Source organism: Myotis lucifugus, unplaced genomic scaffold (genome assembly GCF_000147115.1).
Source record: "Myotis lucifugus unplaced genomic scaffold, Myoluc2.0 scaffold_57, whole genome shotgun sequence".
NCBI lineage: Eukaryota > Metazoa > Chordata > Mammalia > Chiroptera > Vespertilionidae > Myotis > Myotis lucifugus.
In genome coordinates, this window is record NW_005871105.1 from 3,855,994 (window position 1) to 3,873,513 (window position 17,520).

A 17,520-nucleotide genomic window follows, 5' to 3' on the forward strand; every position below is an offset into this window, starting at 1 on the left:
AATATTTAATTCACCAAGAAGAGATGAAACTATTCTAGACATAAAGCATAAAATAAAATAAAATGCCCCCAAGATATACAAAGCAAAGCTCGGTGAGCATGGCTCAGTGGTTGCGTGTCGGACTATGAACCAGGAGGTCAAGGTTAGATTCCCCGTCAGGGTACATGCCCGTGTTGGGGCTTGATTCCCAGTGTGGGGCGCGCAGGAGGTGGCTGATCAGTGGTTCTCTCTCATCATTGATGTTTCTATCTCTCTCTCTCCCTTCATCTCTGAAATCAATAAAAATATATTTAAAAAATATATATACAAAGCTAATTTGAATTATAGAAAGAAACTAACAAATCTAGGTGATTTCAATATAGGTCTAAATCACTGCTATGTCATCGAAGATATATAAGGAAATTAAAAATACAGTTATAAACTACTAACAAGCATAATTTTAGGTGTGCCGGTTAATAATGCGGATTTGTAATCAAAGAAAACAATAATTTCAAGAGAAACATCAAAAGTGCTTTATTCAAAGTAATGTCCGTCAGGTAATTTGTGGATACCGTCCCAATAGAACTTTTCTTGTTTTGAGGCAAACCATTCAGAGAGCCAATTTTCTACTTCTTCATACATTTTGAAGTGCTGCCCAGAAAGTGTGTGTGCCATCGATCGGAACAATGGTAATCTGAAGGAGCAAGGTCTGGTGAATACAGCGGGTGGGTTAATACTCCCCAGGCAAGATCTTTTAACGTGTCTTTAACTGGTTTTGAAGTGTGTGATGATGCGTTATCATGGAGCAAAATTACTTTGCCGTGTCTTCTAGCCCATTCTGGTCATTTTACAATCAAAGCATGATTTAAATTGACCTGGATGTTCTTTGTCTTTCACATCTAAATCATCACTTTAAAGCATCTAAACCAGTGTTCACAAGTATCTTGATATGGAGCATGTTCACCATAGCTTCCCGAAGTATATGATAACTTTCAGCAGCACGTTTCTTCAAAATAATGTATTAAAACTTCCCACAAATGCTCTTTTTTTGGCATGAAATTCAACATTTTTAAGCGTAAAATATCTATGATGTTAATATCTTCAGCAAATTTGATATATGAAGTTTTGAAGCTTGTTGTCAATACAACAAAATAGCATACATATCAAATCGCATACATATGTGTAACTCCATCTATTGAAAAAAATCCGCATTACCTGGTACACCTAGTATACACAAACACTGGTGCAGATTACATTTAATGACAAGTGAAATGAAAGTTAATAACAAAAAGCTAAATTTTTAAAATCTTCATATACTTTAAAGATTATAAACACTTTTAAAGAACTAAGTAATCAAACTATCATAAATGTAAACTTTAAAATCCATGGAAGTAGCCTGACTGGTTTGGTTCAGTGGATAGAGCATCAGCCTGTGGACTGAAGAGTAGCAGTTCAATCCCATCAGAGGCGTTTACCTCGGTTGCCAGCTCCATCCCCAACCCCAGTTGGGCACTTGCGGGAGGCAACCAATTGATGTGTCTCTCTCACATAGACGTTTTTTTCTCACTGTCTTTCCCCCTCTCTCTAAAAAATCAATGGAAAAATATCCTCAGGTCAGGATTAACAAAAACAAACAAACAAAAAAATAAATAGATAAATACAAATCCATAAAGGTAAGTGATAGTGAAATACTAACATGCCACATATTTAAAGATGCAGTGACAGCAGACCTGCAAGGAAAAATTTTAGCCATTTCATTTTAAGATATTCATAAGATATTCTTAAAATTAATAAATTAAGTTCTTCACTTAGAACTTAATAAAATAAAAATAGAATAAATTTAAATAAAAAAGAAGAAAAGAAATAATAAAAAGAAGGAAATAATAAAAGCAATTTTTAAAAAATAAAGACACAATGGGGATAATCAACAAAGTCAAAATTCAGTTCTTTGGAAAGAGTAATATACTAGACAACTTCTGGTAAAATCTCATGAAAAAAGAGGAAAGAAGACACAAATAGTATTTGAATGCAAAAGAAGACATAACTATAGAAACAAGAAAAAATACTAATTTTATGCCAATATAGTTGAATACTTAATAAAATGGATATATTTCTTTCTTTTTTTAATATATTTTTATTGATTTTAAAGAGGAAGGGCGAGGAAGAAAGAGATAGAAACATCAATGATGAGAGGGAATCATTGCTTGCCTTCCTCCTGCACATTGGACTGAGCCCGCAACGCAGGCAGGTGCCCTTGACCGGAATCAAACCTGGGACCCATTGGTCCACAGGCCAACGGTCTATCCACTGAGCCAGGGCAAAATTGATATATTTCTTAAAAATATAATTTACCAACTTACAAAAGAAATAATGGCCTAAGAAGTTCCATAAATGTTTGTTTTTTATTAAAACTGTAGCTACAGTGAGCTGACCGGTTGGATAAATTCCCAAGCCCCACCTCCCCTGAAAAATTTAAAGTAAAATAGCAAAGAAAAAAAAATCCAAACAAAGCTACAACTAAACGGCATGTTAACACCACAAACTCCAAAATAAAACAAGACATGTGGTATCAGTGTGCCCAACAAGAAGCAAAGTTAAAGCAAAAGAACTTTGAGAAGCCCAGAAATTGAACTGTCAGCAGGCATTCATCACCCTTCAGTAGGTGGATCTGAGATATCTGTGAGAGCTCATGGGTAAGAGCAAGGAACACAGCAGTCAGGTGTTGCTGGGGCAATATGGGCCACAGGAACTTTGAAAGTAGCCAACCAAAGCTCTCTTTCAGGGCAAAACCCTACCAAAGAGAAGATTTTACACTGAATCTAAATTGAGCAAGACAAGGACAAAGGGGCTAAGAAAAGGGATGGTACAGATAAAAATGGGAAGGAAACACATATTTTTGACACTTCTGAACATGCACAGAAGAGGGAGCCCTAGAGCCATGAAGCTAGAAGTTTCTCCAGCCCTCACTTCTACTTGAGTAACAGAAAAGGCAGTCCAATGCTGAACAAAGTTATGTAACAAAGCTATGTAAAAGTCTCCCTTTGAAGACTAGAAAAAAATATTTATTGAATCATGGTATTTATTAAGTAGTAACAATTTATTGTAGTATAAGGTCAAATGACACATGAGAAACTGAGATGACATGTTGTGTGGAACTTATTAGTATCCATTGTTCTCAAGTCTTGGCAAAAAAAACCACATATATATATATATATATATATATATATAGATTATATATGTATATATGCTACCATAATATACATAAAACTCAAAGATGTGGAATTTTTGCTTCATGTTGTCTTATAATTAAAATAAATTTTCTGGGTCATTAAAATATCTTGAACCATTTAAGGACATTTTTAGTAATTAAAATATCTTGAACCATTTAAGGACATTTTTAGTAATAGTAGAGAAGATAGATGTTTGCACAGTGAGTAATTATTTCATGTAATGACTTCCCAGAGGAAAAGTGGTCTGTTCCACTAGAGAAATAACATAACAATAGCGTTTGGTCATTGTACGGACTTACGATTCTACCAAAACTCATTAGTTTGGGCTTTTCTGTTCGATCTTAAAATGCCTATGGTGGGTATAATGAAATTGGACAAAATAACTAAAAGAAATCGGCGCATGCTTGTACAAGTGTCAGTTGTAAGTAGGGTTCAGATTCTGATTGAATACGAAGCCTTTGACTTTGTTTCAGCTGGGCCCTAATTGAGTTTTAAAAATTTGGCTCTCAAAAGAAATTTCAATCATTGTACTGTTGATATTTGGCTCTGTTGACTAATGAGTTTGCCGACCACTGATCTAGACGAGTCTGAACTGGGCTGACTGGGCACTTAAAGTCTCTGACACGTATCTGTCCCATGCCAGTAGGCTACCTCAGGAATATCCTCATGGAGATGACAGAAACACAAGAAAGAGCAAGGCCTCTTGAGTTGTAGACTTAGAAGCACCATACTTGCACTTCTGCTTCATTCTATTACCAAGCCAGGCACATGGTCAAGTCCAGAGACAGAGGCAGAGGACACTTCAAAGTTAAATGCCCAAGAAGGTGGATGCAGAGAGGGTAAAAGATCATTCAACCCATCAGCAAGACCTATCAATTCTACCTTAGAAGTACTTTCCACACCTGTCCAATACTCCTTCTATCTTATTGCTACCACCACTTCAGTTCACCATGATCTCTCTTACCTATCACCACCTGACTGCTCTGTCCAAATCTTTCTTGTCCATTCCTTCTCAGACCATTCTCAATGCAGCAATGAGAATAAACTTAAAAAGAAAACCTGCTCTGACCACTCATTTAATTAAGTCTGCCAACTGGTTTCCTATTGTTCTCAGGATAAAGGTGAAAATCCTGACTAAGGCCTGAATTGTTTTCAATTTTCAATGGAGGGGTTATTTTAAAGCAAATAGGTGGACCTGGTGAAAGGGAGAAAGAGAGTGAAGAGGGAGTGAGGGAAAGAGAGGCTTTGTAATGACTTCCATGTGAGGACAGCCTAGGAGCCCGTTCTCCAACCTCATCTCCTTCCATCCTTTCTTTCACTTTATGTTTGGAACACATCATAATTCCCCAGCTTGTACCCTATTTCAAGCCTCTGGGGTCTTACTTGGACTGCTCTGTGTCCAAGTAGAGTTCTTTATCCCTCCTTTTGGTACGGATTCAAAACCCTCTGCCTTTCTCCTTTCTTTCTTGCAGCGGTTCTCAACCTGTGGGTCGCGACCCTTTCACAGGGGTCGCCTAAGACCATCGGAAAACACATATATAATTACATATTGTTTTTGTGATTAATCACTAAGCTTTATGTTCAATTTGTAACAATGAAATTGGGGGTCACCACATGAGGAACTGTATTAAAGGGTCATTACAAAGCCTCTCTTTGCCACACTCCCTCCTCATTCTCTTTCTCCCTTTCACCAGGTTCATCTATTTGCTTTAAAATAACCCCTCAATTGAAAATTGAAAACAATTCTTTTTGAGGCCGTTTTATCTTCCTTCTGAAGAGCCGTGCTGGTTTGGCGCAGTGGATTGAGCGCCGGCCTGCAGACTGAAGGGTCTGAGGTTCGGTACCAGAGAGAGAGAGGGAGGAAGATGAGGGGAAGAAAAAGATGAGGGGGAGAGGAAGACGAGGGGGGAGAGGAAGTATTCTTCACTGCAGTATGTGACACGATATAATTTGAAGACATTAAAGTTAGGTAAAGCTCCAGCCTGAGGAATAGAGAACAGGATGTCTTCGAAGGAGATCAGAAAGGATCAAAGCAGTTGGTCCCCTAAGGAGAATGAATGCAAATAAAGATGCGGGAAGGTGATGGAGAAGAGGTACCGGTAAACGTCCTGAGCAACAGCTTTGTCCAGGGCCAATGCTGTAGACACACCGCATTTTAAAACAGCATTAATCCTATTGTCAAGACCCTCTCACAGAGTAAAAATAGTACCAATGGTGGCCTTTAAAAGTTACATCCTTTCATCTACTCTCTATGGTTGTTTGATACAGTCAGGAAGATTCTGAACAGGGCTTTATTTTAGCTTTGCTCTCATGAAGGTCTCATAAACTCAATTACTTAATATTCCTTAGGAATTATAGCTTGAAATAATTACTAATTTTCTAATTTTTCATTAGAAAAATTTAGCAGTGTTCATTCTAGCTATCTTGAATAGATTCTTATTCTAAAGTTGCTGAATGTTTTAATTGTCCTTTTATTATGAGAAACATGTTGTATGATGTTTTGCACATCAGAGGAGATGCGCATACAGATACTTTGAATACAATAGATCACTATACAATATACAGAATATTTTCCTTGGACTTATTCTGTCTTTTCAATAATGATATTAGGCATGCTGTATGTAATCAGCTAGATCTGTCACTTCTAATTCCTGTTTTTGTGTATTTCTTTAATTCTCACTTAAGGATATATTTTTTATTGCTTTTTCAGAAAGAGTGGAAGGGAGGGAGAGAGAAACATCAATGTGAGAGAGACACATCCAACTGGGGCCAGGGGTTGACTGGCAACCCAGGAGGGCTGATGCTCACTGAGTACCAGTCAGGACTTGTTTTTTGTTTGTTTGTTTTCATTTAACTCTTTAGGGAGAATTGGTTTTTCTGCTCTCCTGGTGAGCCCAAAGCTGAGACACTTCTCATGTATGCCTGAGGCCTGGTTCAGCTTTCTTCCCCAGGAGGGGATATAGACTCAATGTGAAGTGTGGTCAAGAACCAGTAGGACCAAAGTTTGTAAACATTTTTTCAACCAGAGGAACATGAAGAGATTGAGCAAGCTCTTTCTGAGTATGGATATAAGCTCAAACATAAAATAATGGGAACAAGAGAAATAGAGCTTACTTTAATCTTATATCACACTTTGCAGATTCACTGGCAGATAAGCTTCCCTAATTACTGACTTAGGGGCCAAGAACCTACACTAAATATGCTGCATCTATTCCCGTTCAATATGGCCTCCTCGCTCCTGATAACTTTCTACATCCTTGGCTAAATAGATCAGGAACTTAATCTAACCTTATCTTATCTGCTTGCATATTTTAGTCTTCCTGCTAACCCTGAGCCCAACTGAAAAACCCTTCTATTTACATACTCCAGTGCCTTTTCACAATTTTCCAGTAAGCAGTGGTTTTACATTCATTGAAGACAATCAAACTTGGGAATATTTTTTCAATATACAAATGATTCTAAGTATCAAAATGAAGAAAGTAGAATTAGGTTACATTTGCTAAAAATTATCATATAGGATAATGTTTAAAATACATAACTGCGATCAAATTTAAGTTCGCTGATGAGATTGCTACCCTAATGGCTCTCTTTAGATGTCCTAGCCTTCATCTACAGAAACAAGACTTCCTCGACAGTACACATATCTGCTAGTTCATTGATATTGTTGTAAACAACCTGGGTTATTCATTATCAGGGAAGGAGCAAAGGGAAGGCAAATATTATAGGCAAGATTGGGTGACAGAGGGAAGGTATTTTCCTGTCAGTTACACCTGGGAACAGGACCACTGCAAAACAGGAAGATTTGAGATACATAAGCACCTAAACAAAGGAGTTCTCCCTCTTGGTTCTAGCTCCAGGCTGTGGGCCATGTGGACTCCACACAATGGACTGATGGACTAGAACTAGCCTGATGCTGTGCTGGACCCAGCTCCACCATGGAATGGAAACTCTGGGCACTGGCTTTGCTTCTAGCTCTGCTAAGCCCCAGCTGCACCACTTCCGGGACTGGTTGAAGGGAAATGGGACTTCAGAAATGCAGGGATGTAATTCCATGCAAATAAAGATCACTCATCCTCCCATATGAACCTTAGAAAATTCTTTTGCTCAAGATATTATGAGGACCCAACCCCTCAATATTCAGTGGGAAAAGGGATCTCCCACTTCCACCAGGGAACACCCCACTTCCACCGATAGCAAAATGGTATCTATTATGTCCACAGAACTCTTTGCTAGTTGGTAAAGATATCAATGAAGGATACAAAGAAACTTTCTTAATTGTAATTACTAGACAATATACTTAGATTCTTAATATGAAATCTAATAAAACACCATGAAATTAAGAACATGCCCATCGGCACACATCAGAAATTATTAAAAAGAGGGACAGGAATGGGGAAACTCAAAGAAGCAAACAGGGTATTCAATGCTGTATACAATAATAAACCACCTTATTATTTCAATCACTTAATGCAAGATTGATTTCTTCCTCAGCTCACAATCCAATGTGGGTTGGCAAGAGATTTTGCTCTTCGCAAATTCAAGCATCCAGGGGCACCAGGAAAGAGAAAAGAAAACTCATAGAGAAAGCACACCTGCTATTTATGCTGTGGTTTGCTCATTAACACTGGTTAAGCTGATCAAACGCTCTGCAGTATACTTAGCCCAGGAAGAGGAAACTGACCGGTGAACATTACCCATCTCTGCCATACCCATCATCCATTCTAATGAATACATTTTTTAAGTCAAAATAATTTCATGACATTAAACAAAATATTAATTTGAAAATTTTGCTTTGAGGGCAATTAAAAGAAAAATGTAGGCAGTTATGGACACAATATGAAGCATTTTGTTTTCCATTTTCTGGTGATTTCCAATAAAACTATAGTTAATTATATTTGATGTTGTAAAAGAAAAGATTATATTTTAGAGGTGCTCTATAAGAAATGAACTTTAGCATTTTTATAAAAGGTTAAATAAAAATGTGCTATTCAATAAAAAATAGCAGGTACATATCCTGATAACAGCAGTTCAACATTTAAATCCTAGATTAGATGATCAAACTTGAACAGCCAACATTTTAATAACTGTCTCCCCCAGTGTATCTCAAATGCACTCTATTAGCAAACACGACAGTCCAATTATTTCCATGGTGCTTAGCATTTCATGATGGCCAATTGCCAATAGAAGATTATGGGGTGGGAAACATGCCAAAGAAATTAACTGATTTTAAAGGCTAAAATATTGCTAGTGCTGAAAATTTAGGTTTATATGAAGCTAACGACCTTGACCCTGTTTAAACTCATCTGATAAGTAAATATATTGGCACCGACTTAAGTAATAACTCTCTTACTATCCTGCCAAAGAAAAGTAGATGTCAATTTTGTTATAAAGAACATTAGTAAAATTCTATGTCACATAAAAGTAAATATTAATTTATCACTTGAAAATAGAAAACAATTTAAAAATGCACTGATAACCCACGGTACATCAATCTGGTCTACATCACTAAATCTAGAATATGAAAAATTAACCTATTAAAACAGAAAGAAAACAAAGAAAAATTGGACAAACTACAAAAATATGTCTAACATTGGATTGTTCAGGACTTTTATTTCTTTTCTGTTATATTTAACTAGCAAGGAAAACATGAGTAGAAAATATAATCTGTTACTCCCACAAAAATCTGAATGAGGGAAAAGATTAGAACCATAGGTAACCAAGTGCCTGATCCACAGTAGGAATTTAATTAAGGCATATTGAGTGACTAAATGAATAAATCAATAATAGAGTTGAAAGAGGACTGAATTTAAAGGTTCCAGGCCATGCTAACACCAACTAGCCACACAATGGCAAATAGGTATAATTGATTGAATGTCTAGAAGAGCAAATTAGAGCACCCCATAATTTAATAATCATAAATTCAAGTAGAATTCTGTTGGGAAGTTAACATGAATTTATGAGACTTACTCTACCTTCCCATATTCTTTGGCATGAGAAGGCATAACTATAAAGATTACATTTTTAAAAAAATATATTTTACTGATTTTTTACAGAGAGGGAGAGAGAGAGGGATAGAGAGTCAGAAACATCAATGAGAGAGAAACATCGATTCAGCTGCCTCCTGCACACTCCCTACTGGGGATGTGCCCGTAACCAAGGTACATGCCCTTGATCGGAATCGAACCTGGGACCCTTCAGTCCGCAGTCTGACGCTCTATCCACTGAGCCAAACCAGTTAGGGCTAAAGATTAAATTTTGAAAACAGATATTCAAAGTTTTATATATGTGCACTTAAATTTTCATAAATTTGTATACATTGTATAATAAAAATAGTTTATTACAATTCTGTACAATGTATGAGGTCCCTTCACAAATTAAAAATAAATTTGTCCTACAGACTTATACTTTAAAGAATTGAAAACAAAACTGAGAGGCAAGAGAGGACTGTATTTATTTCTACTCTAAAGAGTATTCTTAAAATAAAGATAGGTGCAAAAATAATTGTGTTAGCAATACAATAGCTAACATGTTAATAGCTACTGTTGGCATTTATTCACCAAATTGCTCATTGTTTATGTCACTGTTCATAAGATATTTATCAAACGAAAATCAAAGCTTTCTGGCTCCAGCTGAAGTCACTTTTCCAAATTGTAATTGTTATTATCTAGATCTTACTTCACTTTCCAGTCAAAATCACCAATGGATATTACAAAATTAAGTTACAGTTTCTTCTCCACTAGCATTTCTAATTACCATGTAAGAAATTTTAAAAAAGAAATAAAGCTGTAAGTTACTTAGGACCAATAACAATACTCAGGAACAGAATGGAAAGGAATGAACCCATAAACATGTATTACAGGTTCTGTGGAACAGCTTTTCAAAATTAAGTTTGAAGTACACTACTAGTAAGCTTGGTGTTTTGGGTCACCTAGGACTCTCTTACTTACATCAGCCAGAGATAAAGTGAGCAATATGTCAAATTAACTTGCTCAATTTTCTTTCCTCAACTTTTTCAATGCCCTTTAGGAAAACCATTACTGAGAAGCTACTGTTGGCATTTACAACATAAGACCTGATTTTGGAAGGTTGGTATTGCAATAGCTTACATACCACAAAATTGAAAACTGTACAGTACCAGATGTTTCAATATCCTAAAAGGAAAATGAGTTTGTGGGGGAGCCATTTTGGGTTGAAAAGGGGGGCGGGGGGAGGAGCTCCAGAATGGTTTTAATGGTTGACTTAAAAACTTGTTGAAATTGCTGACTGAAAAATTAACAATTTAATATTTTTATGTATTATCTTTTATATATTAAATGTGGCAGTTATAATATAAGAAAATAGACCCTAACATATTATATTAATCTCATTGAAGCAGAGACTTCTATTTAAATAAAACATATTGTTGGTAATTTAAAATAATTTAGAAATCTATTCCTCTTAATGTTTTCAATTCAGTACAAATCAAATCTATCACCAAGAAAAAAGCATAACTAATGAGAGTGAAATGCTTATCAGTATGAAATAACTAATCTATCTTTTAAATGAACCATGTAGAGACTACATTTCATATGGAGAATTATAAATTGATATAGGTATCAAAAGCAATTCCTAGAAAAACAATTATGTCTGGGGATGACATTTTTCCTACAACTTGCCATGATAAATATCATTTGTTCCTCCACATGTCAAATAAGCAGCTGTGGTTTTGTCTATTTTCCTTAAATGTGCAGAAAAAATTCAAAAAAAAATAATAAAGAAAACAATTGTCTTTTCCTTGACTCTATGGACTCTTTCTGGCTAGTAAAGAAATCATTTACAATATTGCTGTTTCTTTCCAAACTCGTTAAAAAGATATTTTAAACACCTGGTGAAACAGGAGATCTAGGTAGGAAATACCTATGAAACATGAAGGGCCGTAAGTTAGCTAGATCTGATTCTATAACAACCATACAAAAAAAGGCAATCTTATAAAAATGAATTCATTTCATATCAAAAATTGAGCAAATGCCTACTTGAATACATTACATTAATAAACTCAGTACTGATTTATAATATGTATATTCCACAAAGCATATGTTGTTATGAATGCAGATAGGCAACAATAGTGTCCCTTCATTTCCTTTTAAAATAAACAAAACATAAAATTAAGTTGTGTGTCTCATGATCTATGTGCTTTGCACTCTAATGTTCCGCATGTCTCTCAGCAATACTGGTCGGTAGTTTTGTTCCAAAATTTCCATGTATTCAAAGTAATCACTCACTCGAAACCCATGCAGTGCTTCTTCCTGTCAAAAAATGTAAAGGAGCAGTTCATTAGTTCAGATAGACACACAATTCTAAGTTTATAAACTTTAAATAGTTGATGTATCACTTTTTTCAGCTACAAACAAGGAATTTCATGTTGTTAGTAAATGTGTACTGTTTTTTATTTAGTAGGCTGTGTATGTATATGATAGCAAGAAATCATGTATCTATAAAACAAGGTTGTCTGTTTTCAAACCAAAAAATGCTCTACAGCTAACAAAAAATAAAACAAACTCTTAGATAATGAAATCTTCCTAAGAGATAATGAAATCTTCTTAAGAAGACATACAAATGGCCAAGAGATACATGGAAAGATGCTTCACTATTAGGGAAATGCTAATCAAAACTACAATGAGATAACATCTCACAACTAGAATGGCTATTATCAACAAGTCAAGTAATAGCCATTCAAGTGGTTGTGGAGAAAAGAACTCTCATTCACTGCTGATGGGAATGTAAACTGGTACAGCCACTATGGAAAACAGTAAGGAGCCTCCTCAAAAGCTTAAGAATAGAGCTACCACTGACCCAACCACCTATCAGAAAAACTTGAAAACATTTATCCACAAAGATATACGCACCCCTATGTTCACTGCGGAACTATTCAAAGTGGCCAAGACACGGAATTTACACTGAGATCACTTAACCAATGTGTCCTTCGATGGATGAATGGATAAAGATGTGGTGCATACATACTATGGAATACTATTCAGCCATAAGGAAAGATGAAATACTGCCATTTGTGACAACATGGATGGACCTTCAGAATTTTATGCAAAGCCAAATAAGTCAGTCAGAAAAAAGCTAAGAACCATATATCACTGACAAGTGGAATATAAAACTGAAACTCCTGGACACAGTATGGAGGTTACCAGAGGGAAGGGAGGGGGTGTAGGAAAGAGTAAAGGGAGCCAAATACATGGTGATGGAAGATGATTTGACTTGGAGTGGTGGGCATACAATGCAATATACAGATCATGTATAATAGAAATATATACTTGAAACCTATATAATCTTATTAACCAATGTCACCCAATAAAAAGGAAAAAAGTAAGGTAAGTCACTTTGAGTGGGTTAAATAGGAATAAAGAGTTGATTTTTTTAATCACCAGGAAGTGACACAAAAGTTTACCACAAAAGGTGTAGAATTGACTCTACACTGAGATCATTTAACAAAGAGTTTGCAATAATGTCAAATTTCACATAAGAAGCAACAAATTACATAATAACAGTCACATAAGAGAAGGGGTTTTGTGAACACAGCTCTGCTGTTTACCTTTGGTAGACATGACCCTTTGTATGCTGTGTCTGACCTATAGTATGAAAAATAACCTTACCAGATCAAAGGGGTAGAAACACAAACAACCTACAAGTTATGTTTCTTCTGGTGGGTCACTCCTAGGATGCTTGGTAAAATTAAAAATGCCTGGTTATGGCCCTAGCTGGTTGGTTCATTGGCTAGAGCATCGGCCTATGGACTGAAGGGTCCTGAGTTCGATTCCAGCCAAGGCCGCATGCCAGAGTTATGGGCTCGATCTCCAGTGGGGGGCATGAGGGAGGCAGCCGATCAATGATTCTCTCTCATCATTGATGTTTCTCTCTCTTCCTCTCCATTCCTCTCTGAAATCAATAAAAACATATTTCAAAAACAATACCTGGATATCATATTTCAAAAACTTTTGAATCCTGATTTTGGCATTCTGGATTCAAGCCCCAAAGTTGACATTTTTACATCGTCTAAAAGTTTCAAGCTACTTGAGAATTTGTACTGAAATCTGACAACTGAGGCCTCTGTCATGAAAATTCTGTTTTAAAAGGTCCGGGAGTGTCTAGATATCTGAGCTTAGATAAGCACCCTAGTGATTCTTAGGATCAGGGAAGTTTAAATAGTGTGGTTTTGGATAGAATATGAGGGTCTTAAACATTTAGAATAGAGTATGTGGCTCTGAAAGATTTTTGATTCAGCTGAAAGGCAGATGTAATGACTAGCAAGATGATTCAATTTTGGCTGGGTACATGAAGAAACAGATCTTGATCAGATGCAGTGTAAATGAATGTTCCGGAGGTAGAGCTGAAGGTTATGTCAATGCCAAGTATTACTATATGTTATGTTATACTAAGACCTCTTGGGGCTAAAGGGGGAAAATGGGAACAGAAGTATATAGTCTAGATTTTAACTCAGTAGAAAACCCAGTTTCTTTTGCTGTATTCGCTACACATCTCTTTCTTAAACGATAACAAGAGAGGGATGGGAACGGCATGGAACAGGAATGTAGAAACTCAAATAAGTTATTTTTAAGAACCTGTAATGTGCCCTAACCGATTTGGCTCAGTGGATAGAGCGTCGGCCTGCGGACTGAAAGGTCCCAGGTTCAATTCCGGTCAAGGGCATGTACCTTGGTTGCGGGCACATCCCCAGTAGGTGTGCAGGAAGTAGCTGATTGATGTTTCTCTCTCATTGATGTTTCTAACTCTCTATCCCTCTCCCTTCCTCTCTGTAAAATATCAATACAATATATTTTTTTAAAAAAACCTGTAATGTGCCAGATAATGTTTAAAAGTCCTTTAACAGATATCACCTCATTTCATTCCTCAAAAACCTTATGTAATAGGTATTATTTCACATTCAATTATACAGATGAAGAAACTGAAGCATAGAAAAGTAAAGCAACATGCCCCAGGTTACAGTTAGCAACAGAGCCAGAATTTTAATTCAGGTGACTTCAAGTGATAGAAGGATGGTGCAGAAAACATCTATAAACCACAGTTTACATGATACTGAACATGTTTTACCTATCCCCTCAGATAGTGAATTATTTGTAATATTATGTATACTTTTGTCTCTGAAAGCTTAGCACTCCATTGGTTTTTCTCAGTCTGATCTCCATTTCTTAGCCTGCCAACATGTCCTGGAGCTACAGCTGCAATAGCAACACACAAACAAAATCCCGCTTGACAACTAACTGATTGGGATGAAACTAATCTGATTTTTTCATAATTTTAAATTGATTTGCCAGAATATGCAAGATTTACTTGAACCATTTTAATTAAGAATTTTGAGCCTTCACAGTCTAATATTCACTGGAAGGCAATCTTTTCTTGGCCTGGCATTTCAGTGACGTTTGTCCCCAGGCTGAATTCACAAACTAAAATCAAGATCACTGCCAGCCGCTTGGCATGCTGAGAGGAACGCAATAAGGCCAGTCTGTATGTGTGCCTTCTGTGTGTGCGTGTGTGTGATGGAGACAGAGAGAGGGGGGCACTGCATTAACAACAACACAAACTTTAGATATTCAAACTGGCTGAGATATTTGAGAACACTTATTTTGTTGGATGATATTTTTGTCTGGACTCCAGAATTTCTAAACCATCATCTGTCACAGATAAAAATGTTCAGGACCCCATGTCCAAGGACTATGTTCTTTTTTTTTTAATATATCTTTTATTAATTTCAGAGAGGAAGGGAGAGGGAGAGAGAGAAACATCTATTTTATATAATGACTAGAGGCCCAATGCACGAAATTCGTGCAAGGGGCTGGCCCTCGCAGCACTGGCCAGCCCTCGCAACCCCGGCTTCATTGGAAGGTCGTCCAGAAGGACATCTGGAAGGTTGTTTGGCTGTTCAGTCTAATTAGCATATTAGCTCTTTATTATATAGGATTCCATTTCCTTTTAAAAATTAGTTTATTATAAAAGAAGTATTGGGAGGACAGGTAAGGGGTGGAGGAGGTCCATGGGGGGAAAAAGAGAGAGACATCTGTAATACTTTCAACAATAAAGATTAATATAAAAAATTTTACAAAAAAAGTATGAGCCCATTCTTTTTTTATTTTTTAATATATTTTATTGATTTTTTACAGAGAGGAAGGGAGAGGGATAGAGAGTTAGAAACATCGATGAGAGAGAAACATCAATCAGCTGCCTCCTGCACACTCCCTATTGGGTATGTGCCCGCAACCAAGGTACATGCCCTTGACTGGAATCGAACCTGGGACCCTCGAGTCTGTAGGCCGACGCTCTATCCACTGAGCCAAACCGGTTAGGGCTGAGCCCATTCTTTAAAAATAAAAAACCCATGTAAATACATACAAATATACTATATATAAAAAGTAAAAGTCTCCTATTCTACTTCAGCCTCTTTCCTCTCAGAAGCAATTATTACTAAATATGCAGAGTCAGAAAATAACATGTAATTTAAAAGAATATTAGCCTGGCTATGACAAATACTAATGAGAATTGTTAAGGTTTTTTTTTTCTCCCTTAGTACTAGGCTGAGATTTTAGATCAGAAAGTATAAAGCATAATTTCCAAGGTTTAATCCTTATGACTATAGTTAAAGGAGGAATTTTTGAATAATATAGCTATTCCTGACTTAAGGGATCTTCCAAGGGATATATAAAAAAATCACTTCATTAATCAAAATTTCATTATTGGTTAATATGTCAGTAAGTGAAAAATGATGTACATAAGTTTATGTACTTTGCAAACAAGAAGGCAGGACTTAATGGAGTAGTGAAAGGGGTAGTAAATGCATATTTAAATAAACTACACTGGAATTTATCTCATAAGAAAAGTAACTGCCCACCAAAGAGATCAGTGAAGCTGAGACCTACCTGCTGAAAAAAAAAAAAAAAAGTAAAGTCAATATCCGACAGGCATTTTTTTCTAATCCCTTAGATGACTGCAAACAGCAGGAGTAAGAAATAAGGTTTGTTCCAGGACAAGTACTAACAATTAATCCTTTGCCAGCGTGTCCTTAATTTGGATTTAAACCAATTCAATTAAAATTTCAGTAATTTAAATATGATTTAGTAAAGATAATTTTCTCCTCTCATTTAAAAATTCTTTAGTTTTAAATTGATAGCACTATGTGCAGAGAACAACAGAGTTTTGGGACACGTTTAATGAGGTCAACATTTGCAAACTCTATTACAATTTTCCCGGCAATAGTCAAGAAAGAGATAAAACTGCAATAGTCACCACCATTAATCAGATTTAGAGATGATAAAATATAAAGACACACTTGTGGCAGGAAGGAAGGTAAGTGACAATCATTTGAAGAATTTAGTAATGTTTGATATTCAATGTGAATAAAACTAAGTTCATTCATCTTTCCCTTTATATTTTACATATTTGTTTATTCTATCAACAAGTATTTATTGAGCACCCACTATGTATTAGGTACTGTTCCAGGCATTGAAAACACATTAGTAAACAATATAGACAAAATCAAAGTTTTTGTGGAGCTTACTCATTTTACTGGGGAAGACTGACAAAAATATATATAAAATAATTTCAGCTAGTTACAAACACTGAAAGAAAAATTAAAGTAGGTTAAGAGGATAGAAAATTAGGGAATACACAAATATGAGTTTGGGAAATTTTCACACTCTGAAGCCCCTATAACTGACTATGTAGCTGATGAAAACACTCCTTACTGAAAAGAAATTCACATTTGGTCCTCAACATAATTCCCTTTTGTTTAACCACCCCTGTACTCCAATTACCTCTTGTAGGTCCTTTTTTTCATTTTCTACCTTAGTTTTCCTCCTATATGTACAACCATTGTCTTGGTATCCTTTCTCATTAAGAATGTTTCTAAGATCACAATTCTAGTGATATATGATAATTTGAGACCTTTTTTAATTCAGTACTTATGAAATAAAATACTTGATAGTTTGGCAATCAAATGATCAATGACATTTATTTACAGAAAATCATCACTAAATGGAAAAGAGCTCAGACAAATATGTAATGGTAAAGAATAAAAATAAAATTAATTTACATAGACATTAGTCACTGACCTAGAGAAAAACTAGCAAATGATAAATATTGGTTTTGGTGTATGTATGTCAATGTGTGCCTGTGGGATGATAAAAGTAATAGATGGAGGGAAACATACTTTAAATTCAAGGGAAGATTTTAACTTAAAACAAATAGAGTTGGACTGCCATCAAAAATTGCACACATTTATATATCATGTATTTCCTAAAGCCCAGAGCTTCAA

At 35.8% G+C, this 17,520-nt stretch overlaps 1 protein-coding gene across 4 annotated transcripts in view; it reads right to left on the bottom strand.

The window, feature by feature from the left end:
* Window positions 1-9,636: 9,636 nt before the first annotated feature.
* The window catches only part of TBC1D32 (TBC1 domain family member 32), a 111,608-nt gene continuing 103,724 nt past the window's right edge, over window positions 9,637-17,520 (bottom strand). For all 4 annotated transcript variants that reach the window (XM_023754184.1, XM_023754185.1, XM_023754183.1 and 1 more), the window contains one exon: window positions 9,637-11,494. In XM_023754184.1, the coding sequence (XP_023609952.1) occupies window positions 11,375-11,494 (120 nt within the window). In that variant the 3' untranslated portion in view covers window positions 9,637-11,374. The remainder of the gene's footprint in view (window positions 11,495-17,520) is intronic.